This window comes from Pelophylax lessonae (assembly GCF_965119305.1).
Source record: "Pelophylax lessonae genome assembly, chromosome: 3".
NCBI lineage: Eukaryota > Metazoa > Chordata > Amphibia > Anura > Ranidae > Pelophylax > Pelophylax lessonae.
Window position 1 is genome coordinate 283,660,330 of NC_138770.1, and position 16,946 is coordinate 283,677,275.

General features: G+C 42.2%; 1 protein-coding gene across 2 annotated transcripts in view; it reads right to left on the bottom strand.

Moving 5' to 3' along the window:
• The window catches only part of LAMP3 (lysosomal associated membrane protein 3), a 66,563-nt gene that overhangs the window by 19,913 nt on the left and 29,704 nt on the right, over positions 1-16,946 (bottom strand). The window contains exons 4-6 of one of the 2 annotated variants that reach the window (XM_082251887.1): positions 11,116-11,173; positions 9,193-9,360; positions 4,305-4,848 (exon numbers count right to left, since the gene is read on the bottom strand). In XM_082251887.1, the coding sequence (XP_082108013.1) occupies positions 4,709-4,848; positions 9,193-9,360; positions 11,116-11,173 (366 nt within the window). In that variant the 3' untranslated portion in view covers positions 4,305-4,708. Of the gene's footprint in view, positions 1-4,304; positions 4,849-9,192; positions 9,361-11,115; positions 11,174-16,946 lie in introns of those variants that run through there. The other variant, XM_082251888.1, reaches the window with a different exon arrangement.

Here is a 16,946-nt window from a genome sequence, read left to right on the forward strand (position 1 = left end):
TCTTTCTTGCTGGCTCCGCCGGGAGCTGTCTCTCTTCCTTCCCTATTCTTTCCTCTCCCTACTGAGGCTTTTTACTCTAACATGACTCATGATGTAGATGTTTTCCTCTACTTGACTCTGGTCACAACTCTACCTGGCCACTCGGAGGGTTCTTCTGCGGGGTTGGTCCGGGTAGTTGGGACGGAAACACTATGAGGTTTACCCTCTGTCTGGCCAATTGGCACCTTCTTCATACCATCAGAGCCGTCTACACAATTTGTTACCGTTTATTATTCCTCATCTGTGTTGTATTGCTACAATGGTTATGCCTCTTCTGTTACTGCACTGTTGGGAACTATGTTTGGATCCCTTCCTTTCTATTGTATGTTTTTGTTTACATTTTCAAACTTGCTAAATAAAGATTATTTTATTATTTTTTATTTTTATTTAAAAAAAAAAAAAAAAAAAAGAATGTTATAGACACTGACCGATGAACAATAATGGTACTGGTATCTGATGTAAAGAAATCAATCTATCCCTATCTCACACAGGAACCTTGGCCCTCCCTAGACTGTCTGATATTATGTAAAGAAATCAATCTATCCCTACCTCACACAGGAACCTTGGCCCTCCCTACACTGTCTGATATGAGGTAAAGAAATCAATTATCCCTACCTCACACAGGAACCTCGCCCTCCCTACACTGCTACAAATGTCTCTCTGCATTATTTGACTCCAAAAAAACAACTACTCTCTCAATGCCTCAATCGTGTGCCTGTCCCTGTCTGATCGCTGCACAATGACACTACACGCTGGGGCTGCGCGAGCAGCCCTTTATGTAGTGTGGGGCGTGTACTTGGCCCATGAGCCATGATTGGATAAAGGCAGCCTGCCTTTAGTCCAATCATGGCAGAGATCCATTGGCTTTGGCCAATCACATAATGCACTGCACGCGTGGCGTGCGTGCAGCGCATTATAGGGAACTCAAATTTCCCGCGAAGAAGCACATTTGTTCGTCATTCGACGAACAATCGAACGACCGATGTTCGAGTCAAACGTAGCCTCGACTTGAACTGGAACCTCATCCCTATATATGAACATAAGAAAGTTCCAATAAAACTTCACTGTTTTGTTGAAAAATACCTTTGCAAACTGTACAACATCATTACTTGCAATGAGAAAAAGCATCTATGGCTGTACACCTGGAAGAGGTATCATGGAGGAGGATAAGTTGCTAGGAGAAATGTAAAGGGGATTGGAGGGCAGCTATGTTGCCATTGTAAAAATTAGCAATTAATGACTTTTGTATATGCTCATATTGTCTTCATTGTATTCCAAGGCCCACATATGCGCCCATAGCTTGCCAATTATTTTTATGCAGGAATCATTGGGCATGAGAGACCAGGACACTCCTGGCCTGTTAATCAACAAACTATTCAATTTGTATGTTTTTTTCAGTTGGTTAAACTAGATGGACAAATGTCTTTTTTCAATTTAACTATGTAACTATATACATAGTAAGTGGGCAAGTCAGGCTGGGGGTCTGAGGCATTCAGGTCTGCCCACCAAGCAGTGAAGTAGTTTTGTCACTCTCACTGTTCATAGGAACTACAGAGAGGATTGTACAGGATGTTTAGAAATTCTTCAACTGGCAATTACTCAATGTGTGCAAGCTTCTTTTTCCCTTCTTCATGCAAAAAGAAGCAGGTCTTCTTACATCATTGAGTACATTGCAGGGTCCATAGCCCTGTATTGGACACAAGGATGCACAGGGACAGACCATATAGAGAACAAATAGGTAAAACTGCTTTTTCTGGTGCCCTAAACATACCCTAGACATAAATCAATTGTGCAACCCAACTGTAAGGCCCGAACTGGCCATAGGGCACACCGGGCACTTGCCCGGTGGGCCGGGGGCCACCGTACCGCAAGTCCTTGCAGGGTCCAAGGCAGCTGGGCTGCTCTTTGAGCACGTGCTGCTCACCCGGCCTCTCCGCGGCCACCCTGCTGCCAGTTTAGTTTAGGCATCTGCACTGGGGGTACAGAAACATGAAGGGGGAGAAGCTAAAGGAGGCACCTTCGGCCTCTCCACGGCCGTACGGCCGCCAGTATAGTTCAGCCTCTGGTTCCGGGGGCATGACCATAAAGGGGGGAGGAGCTAGAGGACTCGCCTGCTGCAGACACCATGTAGCTGGATCAGGGAGAATGTGAGTGCGCCCCCCAGTAATCTGCATAGGAGGAGTGGTGGGGGTGGCTGCATATAGAAGGATCATTCTCTCCATTTTCTCCTGAGGTCTCCGAAAGCCTGCAAGAGGGAGATGAGGAGAAGCGGGTATTCAGAGGCTGCAGGAGGAAATGGAGAGAATGATCCTTCTATGTGCAGCCATCCCCACCGCTCCTCCTATCCTGCTTCTATCTGCTGCCCCCCATGCTCTCTGCCCCCATGCTCTTTCCCCCCCATATTCTTTACACCCCGTACTCTCCACCTCCCCCCAATGCTCTCCGCCTCCCCCTCCCCCTAGTGCTCTCTGCCTCCCCCCTGTGCTCTCCGCCTCTCCCCAAGTGCTCTTCAGCCCCCCCAGTGCTCTCCGGCCTCCCAGTGCTCTCCGCCTCCCCACGCTCTCCACCGTCTCCCCCATGTTTTCCACCACCTCCCCCTTTGCTCTTCACTGCCCCCCTGTGCTCTCCACCTCCCCCGTGTCCTTTGCATCTCCCCAGTGCTCTTCAGCCCTCCCAGTGCTCTCTGGCCCCCTGTGCTTTCCACCTCCCCCCTCGTGCTCTCCACCCCTGTGCTCCCCTGCCCCCCGCATGCTCTCCGCCCCACCCTGTGTTTTTTCTTCCCCCTGTGCTCTCTGACCCCCCCACCCCTTGATCTTCAGACCCCCTTGTGCCCTCCAGCCCCCCCCCCCCACACAGTGCTTTCTGGCACCTCCCTGTGCTCTCGTCCCACCCCGGGTTCTCCAGGTTCCTCCCTGTGCTCTTCGCCCCCCCCCCCCCCCGTGCTCTTTCCCGGCCCCCCTGTCCCAGAAAAAAAATTGCAAATCGCCGCCATTACTAGTAAAAAAAAAATATATAAAAATTACATAAATCTTTCCCGTAGTTAGTAGACGCGATAACTTTTGTGCAAACCAATCAAAATATGCTTATTGCGATTTTTTTTCCCAAAAATATGTAGCAGAAAACAAATTGGCCTAAAATGTTAAAAAATGTAGATTTTTTTTTTTTTTTTGGTGAATGTTATATAGCAGAATGTGAAAATACTGTTTTTTTTTTTTTTTTTTTCAAAATTGTCGCTCTTTTTTTGTTTATAGCCCAAAAAAAAAAAAAATCACACAGGTCATCAAATACCACCAAAAGAAAGCTCTATTTGTGGGGAAAAAAGGACGTAAATTTCATTTGGGTACAGCATTGCACGACCGCGCAAATGTCCGTTAAAGTAACGCAGTGCTGAATCGCAAAATAGGGCCTGGTCAGGAAGGGGGTAAAATCTTCCCGGGCTGAAGTGGTTAACAGTGAAAAGACTGGAGTTACCATCCACTCAGTGCTGGAACAAAGTCATCCAGCGCCCAGGGCAAAGATGCCAAACTGCGCCCCCTTTCCTGTTCATGATGTGCAAGCTTAGGGGATCCTACACCCAGCAGTTACTCACTTGTTAAAATTCCTGACGCCGTCACTTCTCCTGTCAGCCTTGTAACAGAAGGAAGGCGCTCCCACCCCTATAGTAAACCATTGTGCCCAGGGCAACCGGCCCTCTCGCCCACCCCTTGTCCTGGTCCAGTGTCAACTTGACAGGTTATTTTCCTTTTGCAGGGACTACAGTAATCCTAGATCTCGATCAATGCTGTTTAGTTTCAAATTCCTAGCCTCAGTCATGCTAGAATGTACTGACACACCTCCGGCATTGTGGGGATGAGAGCTATGGCTCTTATACAGTAAAGGGATCCAGTCCTTCACTAGTCCTTTCCTATCCCCTTCTCTATTCATGAAACACCTTGCATTCTTTTCAGAGGATAGGAGGCTTTCTATGAATACACAAATTAAGAGAGGGGCTGGGTAAATAACAGGAAAGTGTGGATGAATGACTGGATCCCTTAACCGCCACACCTCTTATCCCCACAGTGCTGGAAGTATAGTGCTGCCTGTACTTTGTGGCATAACTGAGACTAGGATATTGAACCTAAACAGCAATGATTCAGACCTAGAATTCCCATTCCCAAGGCAACTTGGTATAGGTCAAAAGTCAAGTTTAGCTTTAAAAACATTTTTAAATAAAATATCTTATTTTACAGTTCATGTGAAAGAGATGAAAAATAAATCACAAACACTTTCTAATTCTCATTTAAAATCATTTTAATTTGTTTATATGTGGTCGATCACAGACCAGCCATCATTATGCAGACTCCTTGTAATCTTGAATGAGAACCACAAGACTACGGGATCCAAAAACAAATAATTACAGTCATTTGTAAAATGAAAATCTGCATTCTGGGTTTGGCTGAATTAGCTGTTCCTTTTATTAATAATGGGCCTTTATTATAAAAAAAAATATTGTCTTTCATCCTGTCAGTCGGCTAACTCCAAATGATATCTATCAGTGTTTTCATGACATGATCATAACTAATACAAATTAAAATGTTTGAGAGTTTTGTGCTTTTTGACAGCAGCAAAATGATTGTACAAAGCTGAGGTAAGGTGATGCAGTCTGCTGTGACTGGTGAATGTGAGCGTCTCAAATTCGTTCATATCCTGAGCTTCGCCTTCTTCTTGTTAGCAGGACCACGAGAAGGATAATGAGTATCAGCCCCACCACCGCCAAGGCCACACCCACTGGAATTAACAATTTGTTTCTGTCTGTATAACAGACTTTTTCTGCAATAAAGCCACAGTAGAAATTTGCAGATGAATTGTAATGCCCTGAACAAATCTTTAAAAAAAGTTTTCTTTCCCTGTCCGACAATCACTAGCTTAAAGAGAACCTGTGACAATTGTTTTTGTCACACCCTGTGCAAGATTACTAAAGCCTAGTACACATTTTAGTTGGGTTGCACAAAAAAAAAAACTCATAGCTCAGGTTGGAGCCGCTGTACTAACAATCGGATGTTAGTACATCAATCTCCCCTGTTGTGCTATTGTGTTCTGGCCCCTCACCAGAACACTCCGTTTGAGAGCACTGATCGGGAGGCGGTCATCAGACTGTTTTCAGTCATGACCCTTCGACGGACCGGCTACCATACACACGGGCTGAATGTTGGCCGATTTCTTTTGAACCAGCCAATGTCGCCCGACATTCGGCCCGTGTGTACTAGGCTTTAGGCTCCTCTTATATGGACAGCTTCTGAACAGATCCCCTGCTGAATCGGAGGGACACGAAACAGACGTCACTTTTGTGACATCCATGTCCATTTTGTTTTTTCTCCTCCTTGAACCCTGGGCTTAAGGAACCCATGTTAGGTCAATAAGCAGGTGGATGCAAACAGATTTACACCCCTTTACACAATTACACCCCTTTTCAGATGAAAGGTGAATCTGAATGGGATGGTCATGTGAAAGGGGCCTTATTTAGGATTTTTGCCCTCCCATTATTTAGCCTCATTTACCTTCTCTATGCCAAGGTGAGTAGGTGAGGATTAGGACCACTAAAACTTTTATTTTTTATCAGTATTTCAATCACTGTCTCATCAGAGAGATTTCCCTTATTTTCCTGTCCTGTAGACACAATAGATTATCATTTAATTGTGAAGAAAATACCCTCTTAGACAATTGTCACACGTGACCCAATTGGAAGATTTCCCCTCTATTCCTGTTCTGGTGAAAACTCATAATTTAGGATTTCATCCTTTGTGAAGTTGGTAATCAGAACATTTAGAGAGTGTAAAGTTCCCTAAAGGGGACACTGGCATTAATAAAACACCTAGCAATGGGTCTAATCCCTCACCACTCTAAATTAAAAAAAAATGCTTTCCCTTTAGGTATTGAAAGTACAACTAAAGGCAAAACCTTTTTTTTTTTTTTTTTAGCTTTGGACAGAGAGAAGGTGGATTAGAACACCTGTCAGTTTTTGTTGCTGCCTATGCCCCTGTTAGGGAGATTCACCCTATTTGTCCTGTTTACCATTATCATTGAAAGTTAAAGAAAATCCCATATTTTGGGTTGACTCCAGAAAAGTAATAGAGGGGACATTTTTTTGATGGGGACACTAGTTCTGGTGACTTCAAGGAATTCCTCTAATTTAAAGGGATTTTCTCTCACTTCCTGTTTCGGTCATGGGACAGGAAGTGAAGGTATATCTCCCCAATGGGAAACAGAAAAAACAAAAAACAGACGGGATTTATAAACTTTCCTTAAAAAAAAAGTTTTGATTATAGTTCTACTGTAGGGTTAGGTAGTTGACAGGCCAGCAACTTTCATAATATAGAAGACATCTGACCCTCTGCCGTATCTATCACAGTTATTCAATTTCTATACTGAGAAGTTAATTTTATTCTATAAATGTTTAAATAATTCTATAGAATCCTTATTGAGGTGTCTGACAGCATCAAAAAATATGAATTGGAAATTTACAATAACGGATAAGTCAACCCTAACAATAAAATCCCTGCATCTATAGATCGCCACAATCTAACACTAACCTATCTAGCCCTATAAAGAAGAACCAGTATACATACCCTTTTTTAGGCCGATCCAACCCGATCCCACGCTGAGCTGTCAGGGGCGGCTTTGATGTGGAGGTGGGTGTAGAGGACACAGTCGACAACAGAAGCCCCATAGTATGTCTATGGGTGATGTCACTTACCATTCATTTCACAGCCATTGTCGGCTGTATCCTCTGCAGAGCTTCCGCCGCTGGAGATCGGGTCAGATCGGTTTCAAAACAGGTATGTATACTAATTTCTTCTTTACAAGGCTAGATAGGTTAGTGTTAGAACATGGGGAACTATAGATACAGGGATTTTAGTTTCAGGGTGGACTTATCCTTTAACTAAAGCCCCGTACACACGCACAGATTGTTGGCCAACTGATCGGCCGTCTTTTGTCCAGTGTTGTTTGTTGGTTGAAATGTGCTCTAGACTTGCACTGGACTTTTGTTGGCCAACAAAAACCAACTTCAGAAGTGATGTCATGTGATGGTTGACTTTCCGTGTGTTTTTTCTTCTCTGAGCATGCCCAGTCTTGCTCATCTGATTTTTGTCTGCCGAAATCTGTACTGACTGAGGAACAATCGGCCGTTCTTTGTTGGCCAACAAGAATTTTATAGCATGCACACCAGATTTTTTTCGGCAGAAAATTTGCAGTTGGTTGTCGGAAGCATCACATCTGCCTACAATCGGCAGATCGGACGTTGGCCGACAATTTACGGCCAACAATCTGTGCGTGTTTACGGGGCTTTAGAATGCAGAAGTCCACAACTCTTAGAGCCACATTATGATATAGTAAGCTTAGGGAGCCATAGTGTGACCGATTAATACAAGTTATAAGAAAAAACAGATCAGATGTTTAAATTAGCAACCAGCCAGATAAGTACTTATATTTTGATATTACATAAAAAGCTGACTGCTGGGATGTGATCGGACATGTCTTCAATTTTCTTTGATCCAGATTTTCTAAGACATGTAATTTAAAAGAGATTTTTAAAATAATTGTAGCCCCCCTCCCCTTGCACACAAGCCTCAATCCTCAGTGTTTTCACTGTGCTTCCTAACCACCACACCTTACACACTAAACTGTTCTTTAACATTATTTCTAATATCCCCAACCTTGCCCATTCTGAAAATGGTACACATTCACTAGTTTTGAATAATTTCAAAATAATCACTAAAAATAAAAGCATTGACAAATGTAAACAAATTATAACAGCATATCAAATGTAATAATTACTGGGTGTTCTAAATGTTTGGGTATTGGCTGCACCAACAAGTAACATTAGAATCAGCCCCCTGATTGACATTTGGCTGATGGTTGAGCTTGGGAGAAATGTACTTTGCAGTAGAATGAACTCCTATGCCCAAGCAAGCAGAATCCTTTAGGTGTGGCTCTTAAGCTTCTTTTTCTATTATATTATTGTTTCCTCTTTGTAATGTAGAAGCCGCTGACACCACCTGTTTTTTTTTTTTTTTGGCATGCTTTTGTCTTTGCACAAATACCTGCATAAAACGAACCATTTTGTGATCAGAAGTAGGCCAAGAAACAAAACATCCCATATTCACACTTGTGTTCTTGTCGTGTGACGGCAGAAAAAAGACCAACTGGTCCATTGTGTCTGCCTCGTTTTTTACATACACAGTGAGTAAAGTAAGTATTGAACATGCCCTAGGTAAATATATTTCTAAATGTGCCATTGGCATGAAATTTTCACCACATGTCGGTAACAGCCCATGCAATCCACACATATGAAGAAACCAAAACAAATACGCTCAGAAATAAAGTTACGTTACGTGTAATAAAATTTACAGCAGAGTTCATGATTAGGGGGTGAGGGAGAAGAACCAAAGAAGTTCTTTGAGGGCCACATAAAGAAAGAAAATGCAAAAGTACAAGTAAAAGTAAACAGTTATCATTAAGACATGTATACTGCATGAAAATGAATGTAGAAAACACAGGCAGGATCACAAGATTTGGGCACATGATTTACCTCTAACATGAGGAAGTTATGAAGCAACAATAAGCAAAGGATAATTATGGCTCTGCAAGCACATGGGAAAAAGAGGAAGAACAGGTATTTTGTAATGTGGTATTACATCTGAAAGCAATACCAAAAAGCACATAGGAGTTATTTAGAAGATGACTAGGACTGGAAGCATGTGAATAAAAGAGGAACAACACAAATGTTGAAATATCTTAATGAAAAATGTATGCATGTTTTTTTTTTTATTTGCTAATATGCTGATTATATTATTATATTCTACTTTTTTTATGGCACATGTTTGCATATCAAAACTGCAGACACAACCGTTGTAACTTTCACAGGCATGATGTCTATACATTTTGAAAAGAAACAGACACTATACATTTTCTAAGCTAAATACATTCCGCTAAGTAGGTATTTAAACTGATATAGAAGTTGTTTATATTAAAAATAGGCCTTGGGGTGCAGTTATTTATATATATTTCATTTACAGCTGTTTATTTCAGAGCAAAACTAGGTTCTAAAAATTGAAATAACAATTCCGCATTAACATTTACTGTCATAATGAACTGTGCAGCTTTAGTGCTTACCTTTGCCAAAGGTGCCTTTGGGCATGTCAAAAGCCTGTAGTTTCACATCCGCTATTGAGAGACTTAAATTACTGGCCAGCTTTACTGTTGGTGTGGTCTTACATTTTGCCGCATAACCAACGTCTGTACTTAACAACTTTAGCTTTTCAGCTGTACCATTCCAGTGTTCTAGAAGCAAAGAAGAAATTCTGATAACCTTAGATGGCAGATGATGAATTTGCAGAGCATAGAAGTAGTTTAGCTTGAGAATTAACAACAGGGAACAAGGGCTTTCGGAAGAAGTTGTGTGTATGAATGAGAAAACTGTCAGGTGTGCTACAATGTAGAATGTAGATGAATGTGTACCCAGAAATATTGTCTCCTAACTGATGAAATAAATTCCTTTAAAGAGAATCTGTGCCCTGATCATGCTTAGGTTGTAAAGGAAAGCAGAAACAGTATTTTAAAATAATCATTACTTACCCCATATTATTTATGGGGTATGGAATAGTATTGGGGAAGCCTGTAAAAAGTTACCCAAGGTGAACTTACACTTGAAATTCTCTACAATACCCAAAGATACCGAGATCAGGAAAAACAGGTTTCTAACAGCTAAAAGGAACAGCAGGGCAGTGAAGAAAAGGTAAGTCTGTGCTGCTTAGAAGGGGGGCAGACAAAGGGAATATTTACTGTATATTTTAATATTTAGAAATGTTTAGTTGTCCCAAAGCAGTACCCTGAAAATATACCTTTTTTTGCCTGGAATTGTACCTACAGCCTCATAGTTGTTTAGTTCTACCTACAGCCTCATAGTTTTACATCTGCAGTGTTAGAGTAAAGGACTGCTACCTCCCACTGCTAGTTTCCTTGTTGGAGACTCAGACAATAAGAATCAAGATGGCTGCCTCTGCAAAGACATAGCAAGGGCTTTTTATCTAGGAACTCAACCACGACACTCCAAAGCCCCCCCCCCCCCCACACACACACACACACACTCTCATACACATCTTTTAAACCTCATCAATTAGTGGGTGTGGTCAAATTTCACTAACAGTGGGAGTGCATTATGTACAGAGTGCAGAGTTCGGGGGTGCGCTATATACATAGTGCAGATTTCAGCGGTGCGCTAAATACAGAGTGCAGAGTTCAGCCTTCCTCCACAGACGCTTACCTCTGCATCCCCCATCGACATATCACTTGCTCCCCTCTTGAGCTCTGTCCTCTCCATGCAACCCTTCCCTCCACTGCCTCCATCTTCACCCCCCCCCCTTCCTTAGAAACCCACCATTTTCCACATGTCCTACTTGTGTTGCTGTATTAAGTTGAAGCCTACAGCCGGTTATAGTACCTCCCCACACACTGTAGGTGGCTTTGCCTCCCTCACTCACAGTGAGATCATCCAGAGGGGGTGTCGGCATCTGCACTGCACCCCAGGAACCTGCATCTCCCTTGTCCATATCCTGCACTCAGTGGGAGCCGCTCAGGAGATCAGATCCTTGGGAGCCACTGGGAGACAAGTTATCACTTGTAAACACAGAAGCCGGACTTCTGTGTTTACAAGTGATAGGGGTAGGCAGGAAGCATAGGGCCTAGGCCAGAGGTGGTGGAACTGAGTTCCACCAAGTTCCAGCTGAAAAAAAGCCCTGGACATAGTGCAGAACAAGGCATGGTAAGTCAGTAATGGAGTAATGGGGGAATGATCTTCTGGAGAAAGACTACAAGCAAAACTGGTGATTAGTCTCAAGCCCCCTGCCCCTTTTATTGGGTACAGTTTCCATGGTTCCTTTTATCTTTTAAATCAAAAGCCAGTTGCTATTTACTGGCAAAGCACAGATTTAAGTAATAACTCTTCATTGCAATTTTGTGCAGTAGTATAATCCTATGGTTATTTAGCAGTTATCGCACACACACACACAGTTTTGTAGGACTGTTAATGTGACTTACCTGCAGAATTCCAAGTAAAATGCACAGAAACTTCATCAATGTAGTATTTTGACTTCTCCTGCAGGTTATGTAATAGAAATAGACATTTGTAAGAAGTAAATTCTAGCCTTCTTAAAAATAATTGACATCAGCTTTATCTAGTAGTAGTTAAGTCAGCCATTGACTGTTTGAATCTTGGCCGGTTCTGCAGAACGGTCAACTTGGGTACATCTGGCCTGATTGATTTAATCTGCGATTATCACTAACAGCTGCTATAGCCGCTAGCAATAATCCATCTCCCGGCGGAGATGGCTTCCCCCAACTCCCTGCCAGGGGAATACAATGTCTCGGCAGGAGGGATTCCCCTGTCAGCACTGTCTGTGCTGATAGGGAAATTGTGCAACCCATGGTTGCAAAAAAAAAAATAATTTGCAAAGTTTATGGCCGGCCTTAGTTCATTCATTGCATTTAGTGCATTCCACTGGATATGTTCTCTAATGTTTGTTGAAGAGGTTTTGGTAAATTATCCAAGGCATGTCTTCAGTTCTAATGAGTGGCTGGAAAATACTCCAGCAGTATATTTCACACAAATAGTACAGCCACCCTAATTAAATCACCATGGAATGGAAGATGGCATTGCCCAAGGACAGGATGAGGCATATAAAAGTTGCAGAACCTTCTTATTCTAGTTGCATATTCCCATCCTTGGTATCAGGAAGGTTTTATAGGTGTTAATTCTTTGATTTAAATGGCTGATGGTATGGTGTGAATTGTTGTCAAAATGCCAAAATAACTTGGTATACGCAATGTAGTGTAGTGATTAAATTAATGTGGCTGCACTGCTTGTATGGATATGAATGCTGGAGTATTTTCCAGACACTCATTAGAACTGAAGACATGGCCTGGATAGGCTAATAATTTAACTTTAATTTTAATGTCTTCAACATTACAGAACAACTTCAGCTAAATGTAACTAAATGAAAAATAACAACAGCTGTGATTGGAGGCACTACAGTCATGGGCGTCTGCATGGGGGGGGGGGGGGGGCAAGTGGCCCCCCCTTGAATCCCAAGTTCCCCTTTAAAGTGGTTGTTAAGCCACTTTATACTATCCTGTCTGGTCTGTTTAATAATCCAGTGTGCCCGTGCACCTGTGTCTGTGTTTTAAAAAAATAAGCCATTCTTTACCAGTTTTCAGACCCCCGATCGCCACTCACGTGACCCGCCAGCTCTCTCCTCTGCCTGTCTGACAGCTGCCTGTAGTGGGCGGGGCTGAGGATTCCCCACTGACGTCAGTCGGGAGGGGAGGAGGAGAGGCCGAGAGGAGGAGAGAGGCGGCGGGTCACGTGAGCGGCGATCAGCGCTCTGAAAACTGGTAAAGAGTGGCTTATTTTTCCCCTTTAAAAATAAATATTCGCGAGTCGCGGCTCACGCAGTGACTGACATCAGCAGCCGCGTGGACCACTGTACTCAGCCCCAGGCCCCAGTGCTATCATTCCAGAAGAGGGGGAGCCCAGGGCAAGGAAATTGAGGAGATTTGTGGCCCCATGCACAGAGGCACAGCACGTAATGTCGCAGCACGTACTGACTTCACGTGCATGCATGCTCCGCCTGCACGGACCCAAAACAGAGAGGGTCAGCTCTGCTTTTGCATCAGGTTTCTCAAACCTTTGAATGCCTACGCTTTATGTGATAATGACTAGGCCCCCCCCTCTCTCATTACATTGTTGAAAAGGGGTGGAGCATGGCTGCCCTTAAAATGATGCCCCTCCCTGGAAAAAGTTCTGCGGATGCCCATGACTACAGTGCCAACGACCTAACTATAGTCTATCCAACAAATCGTATCCTGAGTTTATGGGACTTTCTTGGCATTAAATACCATCCAACAACTACAGATTTATGCAAAAACTGTTTATCACATCTTTATTTAAACAGCTAAAACACCAACAAAAACCTTGAAGGAGTTGTAAAGGCAGATGTTTTTTTTTTTTTTAATGCATTTCATGCCGGTAAACTATGATTTGCATGCTTATTTTTATTTTTTTTAAACTGGATTTCTGTTCAGTATTCATTACTAAAATTCCTTCTGTGTGAACTGGAAGCCAGAGGCATGTGACCATCCAAAAAGTGAAGTGGTAACTTAATGAAGGAAATGAGAGCTCTTATCAGCAACCTTAAGTTAATGGTTAACAGTCAGCTGGTAGCATTTCAAAACCAGAAAATTGAGAAATGTTCACCTGAGAATTCTTGCATATTGCTTAAATCTGACGACAACTAAAGTATGAGAGGCTCACAAGTAAGCTTAACGATGTACTGAATGTCCCACACTTAGTGCTACTGGCCTATTTATGAGATTATCACGACTATTGTTCCCTCAAGCTTTTCCTATCTTTTATGCAACAGACAAAGTGCTATGACTACCACATTGTAATATATGGTGGAAGTTTAAACATAAAAAAGATTAATTGCACCCAAAGCCCCATTTGCAATGTTATCTACCACACTGAAATTATCCATAGCTGCTGCCATCCAGATCAGACCTATTTTACCTCTACTGTTTAACAGCATAACATTTTGAAGTTATAATATTCATTGCCATTGATGCATTACTGGGGTTCACAGACCAACAAGTAGCAGATTTATTTCTTGCAATAATGAAGAGCTGGAATATATATATGTATATGGCATCAGTGAAGAAATAAAAAGATCTAGTGCTCTCTGTCTCAATAAGGGGCTATTTATTAAATAGCCCCTTATTGAGACAGAGAGCACTAGATCTCCTTTTCATTTCTTCACCGATGCCATATACAACCTGAAAGATTGTTTGGAGGTGGTGGCAGGAGGGCTTACCAGGCGACTGTGATTTTACCCTATGCGTGTTTAGACTCTTATGAATCTCTCTTTGAGGTGAGCTGCTAATCTTACCATTGTCACGTGGATCACTTGGAGTGAAGCATGCAGCACTTTAATCACAGATGAAGATTTGTTTATTCATTCATTTATTTATTACTGTGTCACTTTAGTTGCACTGTGTATTGGGACTTATTCATCACAGTATTATTGTGTCACCTTACTTGCACTGTGTTATTGGGACCTTCAATATCACCTGTTTTTTTTTATTCATTATTTATTAATGTCTATCACATTATTTTAGTTTATGGTCACATTGTATATCATTTTACACTAAGCGATTTTTTTGATGTTTATTCACTTAGCGCAGCAATATTATTTATTCATTATTGTAGGTGTTTTGTGTTTGGCACTGATTGCTTGCAGCTTTGTCTTCACCACTTGTATTATTTAGATAGGGATTGCGCTGATTATTTTTCATTCTTTACAGAATGTGTTGAAGGGCTCTGCCTTCAGTACCCAGCAGAGACTTTTGTCAGAGCTACGCATGCGCAAGTTTGCCTATGCCAGAGTGAAGATGGCACAATTAAGGTGGTACAGGACCTCTGATCGGTCTTTGCACGCATTGAAGTATACTTCGTTGCGTGCAGAGATGTACCTCAAGCTGTGCCAGGTGCCAAAAGGCCAAACAGAGCCTTTTGGTTTATCAGTGTGACCATGCACTAGACCATCAAAATTGTCAGCGCTGGTAAGGGGGCAGGACCAGCAGTAAAAAGACTGAAGTTCCTATTAAAGCCTGTAAAAAAAAAATATTTTTGGCTGTGCTACTAGTCAGGGCCACATTATGTGAATCCTGCATGTGGGAGCCGCTGGTCACGGCACAGGGCTCTGAGGAAACGGCACTGGCGGCCCTTACTTTAGACCGAATGGGCCAATGACGTCATCGGCTGCATGCAATGTAAATATCTCCTAAACAGTGAAAGTTTAGGGGATATTTACAGTACCTATAGGTAAACCTTGTTATAGGCTTACCTATAGGCACAAACATCACAGGGGGAAATACAACCACTTTAAATGTGTTTTATGTATGTTGTTTACCTGTAAAGCATACCATGTATAAGCATCAAAAAGCTATGAGACTGCCGTTGGGTACTGCCTTGGATGTGCTGTTAGCAGCCCCAGCAGACTCAGAGCTATTACTCAAGTAACACTCTTTAGTATTCCCTTTCTAGTAGGGAGGAACCTATGCTAGGGAATCAACTCCTCAGGGCTAGTTGCATTTTCTAGCAAGTTTCAAAGCCATCGCATTGCATTGTCTTGAGGCTAATCATTTATCTTGACCGCATCTAGTGCTCCTGCTCCTCATTCCAGCATCCTGGATTGGCTATGGCATTCTCCTTGTCTGTCTGTCCACCTGCAAGGTGATTATTGTGGCCCGTCTCTGGGTGGAAACCATACCTTATTTAAGCCAGCTAAACCTTCCGTCTTATGCTTATGATAGAGTGTGATAATGTGTTCATTACCTAATTAAGCTCCCTGTTTGTCTGCCCTGCTTTTTCTAAACTGGATTTCCCTGTGTATGGACTGGGATCGGAAAACGTCTATTCTCTAAATTCTGCCTGCCTTTTACCTAGACTGTTATTGAACCACTCTACTTGTCTGCCAACCGCAAGTACCAGTTTGCTTTGTTTGCTTTGAGTTCATGCATGCCATGCATGGAGGTCAGGCACTATAGCAGTGTGTATAAGTCCTGGGGCAACCAAGGACCAGTAGGCCTGCTTGCTTTATGGGAAAGGTGGCTACTATAGGTGAAGAACACAGTAACCAGCTATAGTGTTTGACCAACTGCGTTTGGGGTAAGCGTGACATTGATAAGGTCTAGCATTTTTCATGTAGGTTATTTCCACAAGTAGTTAAGAGAAGTATACTGAGAAGAGAACCAGTTTAGTACAAGAATCTCCTTAGTTAAACTCAGGGTGGATTTGATTTAAATCAACTCGATTTAAATCAAGATTTAAATCACTAATAAAATGGCTTGATTTAAATCATAATTTTTAAAGAGCAACTGTCATCTCTGTCCTGCAGCAGCTCCTTCTCTGACCCGCTGTTCACTCACCGACAGTCCTATTCACAGTAATGGGACGGCTGGTGATGCGGCAGTGACACAACAAGGTCAGGGATATGGTGGCATCAGGAGAGTGAATGCCTACTAACAGGCGCTGCCATGATGGATCTGAAATGACAGGTGCTTTTTAAATGTAAGGACTTATTCTTGCTGGTAGTTAGGGTTAAATTGTGTGTATGCATCAATGCATAGCATGCTATCTCCGCTTACAGAGCTTGGATTCATTAAATGAGTTTACCAAAAATGTAAATATTGCAGAATACACAGCCTCATGCTACATAACTAAGCTCCATTTCATGCTGAATAAACAAAATTATTAATGTATATGAAATAGAAAATTATCTTTAGATTTTTACTCCAAAAGCATTTTATTAAAATAAATTTGATAAAAAAAATCTGTTTTAAATTTTAAAAAATCTGATTGTTTTGACTTTTTTTTTTTTTTTTTTTTTTAATTCATTGATTTTTATCCACCCTGGTTAAACTGGATTTCAGACAAATGGCTAAATACACTGCCAGATAGCACATCGAGGTCAGTGACCTCTGCAGAGTACACTGCATTTTAACAATACAGCCTGGATCAGGACCATCTTCAGCCTGTGACTGGACAACACAGGAGCAGCACTTTCAGAGAGTTAAAATGACTGTGCAAACGGAACCCCACCCTTTTGCAATCTGATTTCCTCTATTCTGGATATTAGAGGATGATATTATGCAGACCTATGCCAGGACTAGCTGTAAAAAAAAAAAAAAAAAAACCCTTAAAGGAAACAACATTTTAGAGAAACATGGGGACTGCCACTGCTGGACCCTCCATCTGAAGGTCAACATAACTTCCAGGCAAGTAGCATTTTCAGGGCAGCAGTGGCAGCTCTGTG